The sequence below is a fragment of the Gopherus flavomarginatus genome, chromosome 21 (assembly GCF_025201925.1).
Source record: "Gopherus flavomarginatus isolate rGopFla2 chromosome 21, rGopFla2.mat.asm, whole genome shotgun sequence".
Classification (NCBI taxonomy): domain Eukaryota; kingdom Metazoa; phylum Chordata; order Testudines; family Testudinidae; genus Gopherus; species Gopherus flavomarginatus.
Genome location: NC_066637.1, coordinates 12,302,595 through 12,313,762, shown reverse-complemented (window position 1 = coordinate 12,313,762; position 11,168 = coordinate 12,302,595). Strand labels below are relative to the sequence as shown.

At 53.1% G+C, this 11,168-nt stretch overlaps 1 protein-coding gene across 2 annotated transcripts in view; it reads right to left on the bottom strand.

Annotated features, from left to right (window-relative positions):
- Positions 1-233: 233 nt before the first annotated feature.
- Positions 234-11,168, bottom strand: part of DISP3 (dispatched RND transporter family member 3) — a 58,667-nt gene continuing 47,732 nt past the window's right edge. For both annotated transcript variants that reach the window (XM_050931878.1, XM_050931879.1), the window contains exons 18-21: positions 10,598-10,757; positions 9,999-10,112; positions 7,987-8,153; positions 234-6,760 (exon numbers count right to left, since the gene is read on the bottom strand). In XM_050931878.1, coding sequence (XP_050787835.1) covers positions 6,398-6,760; positions 7,987-8,153; positions 9,999-10,112; positions 10,598-10,757 — 804 coding nt within the window. In that variant the 3' untranslated portion in view covers positions 234-6,397. The remainder of the gene's footprint in view (positions 6,761-7,986; positions 8,154-9,998; positions 10,113-10,597; positions 10,758-11,168) is intronic.

The following is an 11,168-nucleotide window of genomic DNA, read 5'->3' as shown; positions in this document are numbered from 1 at the left end:
TACGGAGCAAATGCTGCCGATTTTCCATTCCTTTCTCCTAGTTAACTCTCAAGCTGGCTTTACGGCATCTGCTGTGCCCTATGCCCCACAGGACAGGACCAGCACCACGGGGCTATGCTCACTGACCACCCAGGAGAACCCTCTCAAAGAGAGAGTTTGAGCTCCATGCCCCATTCAGCTCTTACAGGCTGAACCTGAAACCAAAGGAGGCCAACTTTAACATGGGTACTTCTCACCCGGATCGGGGCTGAGCCCATCAGCTCATTACAGAGACCAGCATGTTACTCAAGGGAGGCAGTGCAGGCAATGCACCAGGCTAGGAGCGAGCTCACGATCCGATTCCCAGCTTTGCCACTAGTGTAGAACCTGCCCTCGATTCCCCTCTCCCCCTCCCCCATTCAACATAGATCGTAAGCTCTTTGAGGCAGGGACTGCCTCCTACTGTGTGTCCGTACAGCACCTAGCATGGTGGGGTCCTGACCTGACTCGGGGCCTCTTGGTAGCACAAACAACGGTTACATTCATATTGTCACAGTACAGCCATGCCGCTGTAATACAAACAACAACAAATAGCAACACCCTTTGATCCTCACCTACGGCCAAGTGGTGGGAGGCTCCTGCTTACAGCTGGGGAGGAACCGGGTTTTCCATGTTACAGGAGGCTCCATGCCTTTGGAAGTGTTTTCCAGGCCAAAAAGTAATGAACACACCCAATTTTGAAATTTTCCTGCAAAACAAAATTCTGAAAAAAAAATTCATTTTGGGTCGAAGGACATGTTTCATTTCGGGAATGTCTAAACGTTTTGTTCCAATTATGACTTAAGGTTTTTTTTGTATTACATCATATACAAAATTAAAAAATTGCTTTGAAACGGAAAAATCAAAATGGTCCAGACTGCAATGATTGAAACAGAATATGTGTGCCGTGGCAGAAGGCTCCTTTTGATATTTTTTTAATACAATTTTGTCAAAAACCCCCACAACCACATTTCTAGGAAACATTTCATCTTGGACAGATCAGTATTTTCCAGTGAAAATCGTTCCACCAGGAATCCCAACCCGTTCTCTCACTGATCCCCTGAACCAGCTAATCCCCAGCTCCTCAGCCACTGGACCAGAAGTCACAAGTCCATGCAACACAGGCAATGCTGCATGACAAATAGTTCAGTCTCAGGCTTCTGAGGGCTTAGTATAGGAATCAAGTAGTTTAAAAGCCATGACAGAGTTAATGAGCCTGCAGCATCAGCTTACCCCAGAAAGCCAGGCTTTGCCTGCGCACTGCTGCTGTGTGTGTCCAGCATCAGTTTGCATTTTCCTATGTGGTGCGGTTGTTCAGTAGTGGTTTGGGTTCAAACATTGTGTGTTGGTATAGGTGTTGTGTGTGAACGCTTGCATCGGACTAACCTGTTGGAATCCTTCCGAGCAGGGATTTGGGTCTTTCTGTGTGTTAGTACAGCGCCTAGCACACGCAGCCCGGATCCTGATTAGGTCAGACAATATCAATAGGAACTACACTTGATCTTAGCCCCCCAGCCTTTTGACACCACGGTGCTGTTCAATACAGGTTCCCTCCTTCGCCCTGCTATTCCGAGGGCTCTCAGGGTTTGCCCCCACCACCCTTGCTTGCATTGTGCCGTGACCCACGCCAAGAGCTTGCCTATCGCGTTTAGAGCCGGGCAGGAATTTTTTAGACAAAATGGCGTTGCATCAGAAAATGCCCATTTGGCAAAACCAAGTTTTTGCAGGAACAGGCCAGTTTCACCAGGAAAGATTTCCCAGGTCCAGGAGGGAATTTCTGGTGAGAGATGGAGTGAGTGAGACCCTCCCCGCAGAATAGCCAATCAGCTGGTGGTCAGGGAATTATCCTAGGAGACCCAGGTTCAAGTCCCCGAGCTTTCTCAACTGCTCCTCTTGGAGCTGTTCCACTTTCTAAGAGATTCAGTATTCCTGGGACCCCCGAGAGAGACTGACCCTGGAGCCCACTGGCTTTGGCACTCACCTGGGATGTGGGAAATCTCAAAGTTTTGCAGGATGGGAAAACCATTTCCCGCCCAGCTCTAATCGATTTCAACGGGACTCCTCATTCGTGTGGCGGTCGGGCAGCATGAGAGAAATGAACCCAGACTAGGCTACACTTTCCCAGCCAGGAGATTACAAGGATAGGACCCCAGCGGAGCCTCTTCGCAGATGCAGGCTGCAGAGGAGCCATTTAGGGGAGACAGGTGAGGGTTGGGAGGGGCTGATTTAGACACAGCATCTGCTGAAGGGCTGGGACCATGCCAGCTGGTTCTTGGTTCCCAGTGCTATGAGCAGCTGTTTCAGGGCTCCGAGTCCCACTATGGCAGCATCAGACCCACCTTTGCATTTGCTCCAGCAAATGGGTCATTTTCTAATCTGGAGACTGTTGTTGTTACAGGCGATAAGGCCAATGCAGACCCTGGCTCCCTGGGGCCAAGTGTGCACATTTGCCAGTGAGGGGCCCTCTCCTCAGATGCTTGGAGAGGTGGAGGGTCTGAAGCACCTATAGGGTGGTTTGGTCCTGCTCCATTATACACATTCCGGGTGGTATTTGCTAAAGGAGGCATCAGCCCAGTGACCTGTGCATCCTAGAGGCAGCCAGCAGGCAGGGTCATCAGCAGGGGAGAGCAGCCGACAGCTATTTACAGGCAGCCCTTGGGGGAGACCCGGCCAGGGCGCTGCTAGGAGACATCAGCCTTTGAAACTCAAGTCCCGCCATGTTCTCCTTTCGGGTGCGCTGATGGCCAGGGCGCTGCTGGATAAAAGAGAGAGGTGGCTGGGATGTTGCAGCTGGGCCCCTAAAGGAAAAGCTGCTAAAAGCAGGTTGATATGTGAAGCTAAATGGTCATATCACCCAAGTTTCGGGGGGTGGGGGAGGATTAGAGGATAGGAGCTGTGTGCTCTAGCGGATGGAGCACTGGCCTGGGAGTCAGGAGACCTGTATTATATTCCTGGCTCTGCCACTGGTCTGCTGGGTGACCTTGGGCAAGTCACTTTCATCTCTTTGTGTCTCAGCCCCGTCCCCCCGCCAATGCTGGGTCTTGCCCCATAGATGGATCTCTCTGTGGTAGGTTTTGCCTCTCACTGTGCATTTATGCAGCACCTGGCACAATGGGGCCTCAGTCTCCTCACTTTCTATCTTATTCTGCTCTTTGCTCTCATTTCCCCCTCCTTGTCTAACACCTTCCAAAGCCATAAGCAGATCATCACATCCTGCGCCTGACACTAGCCAAACCCCATTCCCCTACTAGAGCTGGGATGGGGAGAGAGAAACAATGGGAACCTCTCTGCAGCCAGGCCCCAGCACTCAGGAGGAGAGCCCCAAGGAGCTGTCCATAAATTAATTACACACATCGTTTTGGTCATTTTCAAGACCTGCCTGCCCTTTGTGACACTGAAACAAACCCACAAAGTTAAGTGCCTACCCACCCACCCCTAATGCATTGCATAATTTATGGACAGCCCCTAATCCTGCCAGGTCCTGAGTGGCCTCCAACTCCCAAACAACAGTGGGAGTTGGTCCAATCTGGTGAGGTGCTGGGTTGCCCTGGGGGGTTTGCCATGTGTCCTCAAGAGATATAAAAAGTTTCCAGCTGCTCTGTTTTGCCTCCCTGGAGTGGCTGAGCTGGCGATCCCAGCATGCAGTTCCCGGCCCCCCCACCTGGAGGGGGAAGGACTTACACCAGAAATCTTTGTATATGCAGCAAAAAAAATAAAGAATCCCCTGGGCTCGCATTCGCTCTAATGCGCACTTTGCAGGGCTAGACAAATCTCTGTCCTAACCCAGACACTCCAATCCTTCCCAGCACACACAGCGGTAGTGACTCTCCAGGGGCTCTCTGTTTTTCTCTCTCTCTCTCTCACAATTACACACACACACACACAGGCCCCTTTCCTCTTCTCGGTCTGTTGACTTGGAAACAAACAAACAGCGGCTTTAATCAGCCTCAGGAGGCTGAAGCATTTCCTCAGTTCTAGTCCTGCTGTCAGACCCGCCATCGCTTTGGTGATGCTGTTCGGTTCCATCTACACTCACTCTCTGCCGGTGTCACAGGCACACACCCTGTACCCCAGCCTCCAGTGCTCAGTGAAACCAAGGGCCCCGCTGGGGGGCTGGCTAATTCATCTCGACGTTGGGACATCAGAGCAAGCTGGTGCTTGGAAATCAGGGGACGTAGGGCTCTGCAGGCCCATGGAGAAGTGCAGGTCAGAGACACAAAACCTGCCCCCGCTGCAGTCTGAGCTAACAGGGAATGACTAATGGGCCCAGGATTCATCGAATGCCAAAGCAGCTGTGGCAGGAAGGGACAAAAGGAAAACCCTGGGCCTGATTCTGCTCTCACACCAGCGTGACTTCTCTGTCGGCAGTAGAGTTGCTCCTAACTTCCCCTGGCCTCAGGACCACTGACAGGCTGCGTTCAGAGCTGGGCTTCCTCTGAGCATGCAGGTCCCTCCTAAGCGGCACAAGAGACAATCTGGTAGCTGAATTTACAGGGAGTGAAAGGGATGAAGGGCCCAGTCCTGCAAGGAGAGGAGCGCTGAGCCCTCCTCCAGCTCTCATTCAAGCCAACAGAAGCCAAACACCCTGGTAAGGTCTGGTCCTAAATCCGGTTTCCCAGCGAAAATCCTGCACCTCAAAAGGCACCAATAAACGCACAAAGTGAATTTACCATGGACTCCGCCAGGGACCTGAGCTGGGGACACAAACCCGAGCAGAAGGAGCTGCTGAGCTCAGTGATGTGGTCACCAGCCCAGGCAGCGAAAGGGGGATGGAGAGATCGAATCCCACTAGGCGCTTACATGTTTTAAAAGGGGCCGTTCAATCCAGATAGCAAACCCGAATCCACTGGGGATTCAGGATCTGCAAACAAATGATGACCCCAGCCCCACTCCTGCTGCCGCGTCTCCTGGTAAATAATGTTTAATGCTGATCCCACTGGGCCTGTCCCACGCCCCTTCTGCCGGGGAACAGATGTGCCACAGATCAATGCCCACACTTCGTTATTTCCATTTTAAGAGTATGATGGAATCAGTGATGCCTAAAATGTACTCGATAATGGCGCCACTTTGCAATTTCATTCTACTTTAATATAAACCATCTGCTCCAAGCCAGCAGCAGCACCAAAGCACATAAGATGAGCCCCCCACCCGTTTATCAATGGGACAAGGGCTATGTGCATCTTTGCTGCCAGTGGCAGAGGTCTGTGCGGTGGGGTTGAATGCCCAGTGTTCTCTTCCCAGGGGCGGTGGCAGGGGAAGGTGTTACACATACCGAGACACAGGGGATGAGCGGTAGGAACCGTGGGGGCTGGCTGCTGTTACTGCCTTAGCCCGGCTGCTGGGATGGGAGAGAGACAGAGCAGTGGCTGCATTGCTGACTGTAAATATGCCCACACACTCACTGCACAGAGTTGTGGAGGGTCTCTGCCCCAGGAGGGAGACGGGAGCACCGGCTCATCCGTTAGAGCTGGGTTCAGAACAGTGGAGGCGAGCTCCGCAGTGCCCCCAGTGAAGAGGGGAAGATGCTACCTGCCACCGACCCCATGCCAGTGCCCCCTGGAGCAGCTCACTTGACAAAATGAACCTGGGGCACAGAGGTGCCTGCTTGTACCTTAGGGCTTCACCTTAGTGCCAGGGCAGGAGAACATGCCCATAAAGTATCAGGCAAACGCATTCCCAGCACACAACACGCTCAGGAAAAGGGACCCCTAAACCCCGCTGAGCTCTCGGCTCTGGGACTGCACCCGAAAAGGACACATCAGCAGTTGCATCAGCCAAACCAGACAGGCATAACCCCAAAGCAACAAGCAAGTTCAGCCAAGAACTCCCACGACAGCCCACCCTCTAGATCCCCACAAGCTGGGGCACAGACCAGTGGCAGCAGGAGTTTCCTTGGGAATCACTGACCCTTGGACAGCCTCAACAGACTTTCTCCAGCGCCCCAAAAACCCCCTCGACCCTCTGCGGACGTAAATCAGCAGACAGATTACCCCAGCCAAGGATCAGGCCCAGGAGATGAAACTCCCAAGGCCTGCCTCTCCCTTAAGTCCTATTTTGAAGGCCTAAGCGGAATGTCTGTGGTGGCGCGTACATCACAGGGATGTCCTACAGGGGGTGGGTGCCAGGGTCTCCGAACCCTCCATTCATTAACGAACAAGGAGGAGGAGGCCATGAGTTACTGAGGCCCTGGTACACTGTCAGTCTGTCCATCTATCACCACCAAAATAAATACGAGTTTAGAGCAAAACCCAGTAGAAAATAAAGTGCCTCTGGAGTTGAAAAAACATCCGGAAAAAGGGATTTTTTTTTCATTTTTACAAAAAAATATCCTTTTAAAAAAATAGGGAGAAAGAGAGACGGAGGCAGCCCGGCGTGGGGACTACAGGGATGTCCCATTGGGGAGGGGGATCTTCACGCCACTCTGGAGCAGGGCCAGGCAGACGCACAGCCCCAGGATGCCGACCAGGAGAACCCCCACCAGAGCCTTGAGGAAGGAAGTCCTGCTGCGGGTGAAGGTGCTGGGCCCCAGGACGCCCAGCAGGGCAGTGCTCACAGTCAGGGTGTACAGGATGGAGACGCCCGTGTTGAGGGCCACAATCTTCCCGAATTTGGCAAAGGGGGCGATGATGCAGAAGAAGAGCGGGACAGTGGCGATCACCGTGGTGACAGCGCTGGAGACGATGGCCACGCCCACGTGCCGGACAGCTTCGATCGTCCTCCACTGGCGGCAGGAGGTGGCATCCTGGCGAGGCAGATGGCGGCATTAATGGGCAGCAGGTGCTTGCACTCAAAAGGCACAGGAGGGCTGGGGCCTCGTCTGCATGGGGTTTTTAGCTAGGGTGACCAGATGTCCTGATTTTATAGGCACAGTCCCGATTTTTGGGTCTTTTTCTTATATAGGCTCCTATTATCCCCCACCCCCATCCCGATTTTTCACATTTGCTGTCTGGTCACCCTATTTTTAGCCCCCGGCGCAGCTGCAAGCAGTGCAGTGCAAGCCCCTCGTGCAGAGCTGCTCTCAAGGTAAGTGGCACCAGTGCATCCCCCATACAGATCGCACAGGACAGGTGCAAGTCCGCTGCTGACAGCCTGCACCCGGGTTACAATCCCAGCAGAGCCAAGACCTGTAAAGCAGCGTTACCCCAGGGTCAATGTGGAGGGACTCCCCTGAAGCCAGCGGAGTTACGCCAGTTTGAGGGATGTAAGTCTGACCCTTGCATTGTAGATTCCCCCCCGTCTAGCCCCAGTCATTCCCCTGGAGTGGGAAAAGTGAGCATGGGGCCAAAGATGTAGCAGAGCCACTTCCTGGCCCTTCAGTTGTCCTGCCCCGAAGGAGCCTGGCCAAGCGCAGCAAGGCACAGCATTCAAGGTGTGTCTACACGGCAATACAGGACCCACAGCAGCAAGCCTCAGAGCCCTGGCCAACTGCCTCGGGCTCGCAGGGCTAAAACCAGCAGCGTAGAGACCCTCCTCGTTGCCGAGTTCCCAAGCCCGGGCTCCGGCCCGAGCCCGGACAGCCAGGCTGCTATTTCCAGCCCCGCAGCCTGAGCCAGTCATCCTGACCATTGAGCCTTGGTGCTGCAGTGTCTTGGCTGCACAATAGACGTACCCATAGTGGGAGGGGAAGAGACAGAGGCCCCTGGACTCCAGCGACCACCCCAGCGCGGGGACTGTCTTCATAAGGGCAAAGTACTAGGGAGGGGCCAGTTCTAGGGACAAGGCCCCGTCTCAGAACCACCACTCTGCCAGCCGCGGTGCAGCAGAGTCCTGTGTCAAAGCCTGGGGGTGCAGCCTGGGCCCCAGGGAACTCCTCTGGGGCTGATGGGGGGGAAGGAATCTCCCCAAGGAGGATGTAGCCTTCTTGCTGCTTCCCCTCCCCACTCCGCTCCATGCGAGAAAGGCCCTGCCCTGGCCAGCGTCCAACGTGCCCCCACATCAGCGCGAGGAAGAGGCCGGGGTGGAACTCACTTCGGCCTGCTGAAGGGGCAAGTTCTCCCCTGCCAGCAGGTAGCCCTCCACCAGGTGCACACAGTAATCGACGGAGGAGCCGACAAGGATGGAGAGAGAAATCGCCTCCACGGCTCCCATTTCCCAGCCGGACCAATACATGATGGTCACCACCAGGCAGACGACCCCTGCACAGAGAAAGGGGAACAGCAAGTGAAGTTAGGCTTCGGGCTAGATCAAGCCTGCACTCCCTGGACAGGGAGCATCAATCCGAGCAGTTCCACTGAAGTCAATGAAGCAGCTACGGCCCTGTGCACCGCCGCCGACCACAGGGCATCCCAGCCAGCGGATCCCTTCCTCCCCGCATCGGACAGAGAAAGACCCCGAACTAGAACTGGGTATGCTGCTCTCCTCTCATAGCAGATGTTTTCTGGGAGTATGGACGTTCTTACCATCGGGATGGAAAGTCAACATCTCGAAAACACTCTTGAATCAGAAAGCCCCAGACCTTTCTCATTTCTGCCGATTGACAGATTTTATTTTGATTTTGCCCTTTTTTTTTTTCAGTCTAATTAGCTTAAATTTCAAAACAAAAAGTCCTTTCAAACCAGAAAACTGGGAATGTCTAATTTTTTATGATTTTTTTCAAGTGGGGAGAGCCTCCGACATGGACCTGGTTCCACAAACAGTTTCTGTTTCTAAGAATCTGTATTTGTTTGGTGAAAAACGATTTGCTTAAAAATTGCCCCGCAGCTCTGCTGAGAACCTAGGAGTGGAGCTTCCAAATTATGCTCTCAGATTGTGAGTCGCTCAGATACTAGAGTGATTGGGGACTGTACAAGAGAGACAGACCGACTGATTATGTATGGGGATATACAGACTGACCGACCACTGTCAGTGGTTCTCAACCTTTCCAGAGAACTGGACCCCATGCAGGACGCTGATTTGTCTCGCGTACCCCCAAGTTTTACCTCACTTAAAAACCACTTGCTTACAAAATCAGACATCAAAATTCAAAAGTGTTCCAGCACACTATTACTGAACAATTGCTCACGTTCTCACTGTTACCATATGATTATAAAATAAATCAATTGGAATATAAATATTCAGTGTATGGTATAAACAAGACGTTGTCTGTATGGAATTTTAGTTTCTACTGACTTCGCTAGTGCTTTTTATGTAGCCTGTTGTAAAACTAGGTAAATCTCTAGATTAGTTGATGTACCCCCTGGAAGACCTCTGCATACCCCCAGGGCTACGTGTACCCCTGGTTGAGAACCACTGATCAACAGTAACCTTTGGTGATGAAGCACAGCCCAAAAGGGAGAGGGTGCAGCACCCATGTTACAAAACCCCTTTGATTTGCTTGTCTGCGTTCTGCATGTGTTTGGTTTCTAGAAGAAAGTGATGTTTATTTGTGAGTCATGAGTGGGAGACTAAATCATTTTCAAATGATGATTTGCTTTTTAAAAAGGGAAGTTTAGCAACATGCTCAGTCCATAATATGGTCAAATCACCAGCCAGGCAGAGGCAAGCTATTTACAAATGTGTTTAAAACACTAACAAACCCACTAAAATATTCCATGTTTATAATCTCCTACTGAGGATCTTAGGAAAGGAGAGTGATTGTTATTCAGAGCACACGGGCCTTAATCACATTATTATACACCAGAGGCAGGGCTGGAGTTTGGGTAGCTAAAACCCTTATTTAACCCAACAGAGGAGATTGTGTAGAGAAAATGCTCCAGAAACTAGACAGGAAAACAAAAAAATCTACTTTCAAGATAAGGACCCTTTGCAAACGCGGATCCTGAGTCCCTTCCCACCCACTCCCTGGGCAATCAGGAGCAAGGCGAGTGCAGTTACACTGGCAAAAGCGAGATCAGAATCAGGCCCATTGGAGTCACTCTGTTGTAAATCAGCAGTGACTCCAGTGCAGTCAATAGGAGCACAGCAGTGTAAACGAGAGGAGAATCAAGTCCTGTAGGATTCCTGCTGGCAATTGGAAGCAGAAGACCTCTGGGGTGTCTTACCTAAAATGCTGAGCAGCACGGGCAGCAGGAGGAGAAGGTGGGTGGTGAACACGGCGACTGCAGCCACGCAGATAACCAGCGAGAGGAGGAGACCATACAGGGCGCTCTGCACACCTGCAAGAGAGCAAGCGGCCTGGTTCCAGCCCCAGACTGCAGCAGCGGCTACGCTCCCAGCTGAGCTGAGCCGAGCTGAGCAGGGCCTTTCTATGGGGCAGCTCGCCCAGCTGGGAACTAACTCCCGCTGGGGCAAACGTGACGGGGAGGATGAAGGGGCTGGGGCAATGGAGTGGGAGTCAGGGGAGCCAAGTTCTACCCCTGCTCTGCCACTGCCTGGCTGGGTGACCGTGGGCAAATCGCTTCTCCTCTCCAGGCCTCGTTTTCCCCTCCCAGCCTGGTTCTGTCTGGTCTCTTTAGCCTGTGGGCTCCTCGGGGCAGTGAGCATCTGGACAGGTGTTCGTACAGCCCCCAGCACAATGGCTGCCTGATCTTGGCTGGGGCCTGGGGGTGCTCCCACAACACACAAGAATAAGAGAGTTGGGGTGAAGATCCATGACCGAGCCAGGGTGACGGAGGGAGGATATGGTGCTGAAGCTCCCTGCCTATGATCTCCATGAAGATTTGCTTCCAGTGCTCGCAGGTCTGGAACCCGTGCCGGAGAGCGGAGCTGTCAGGGAAGAGCTGGAGCTGCTGCTGCAAGAAAGTCTCCCATTTCAGGTAGTCGGAGTAGGTCTGGAAGGAAGACTTGCCCTTGTAGGTCGTCTGCAAGGAAGCAAATGGGCCGGTTCTTAGAGTCGCTAACACAACCTCAACATCCCCCATTCACGCCTACCTGCCCCAGCTCTCCCCACTCAGCCGGGGACCCACTCAGCTGCCCTACTCTGGAGCCCAGCAAGAGGAGCAGGTGTATTGGTCTGCAGGACGCCCTCTCCATGCACACCCGACAACCAAACCCAGGGCATGGTACCCCGGCTGCCGCAAAGCCAGTGCCAGCCAGCCCGTCTGATGGGCCAAAACCAGTGATCACAACCACCAGGGCAGGCTCTTTAGGGCTGGGGAAGAGGCAGCTGGGTTTGCAGCTCCCAGGAGGAGTCCACAGCACAGGCAGCTGAGAAAAACCTCGGGGATCTATGTGCCAGGTCTGCAGCCTGCTGTCAGCCTTGGCCCCCTTTG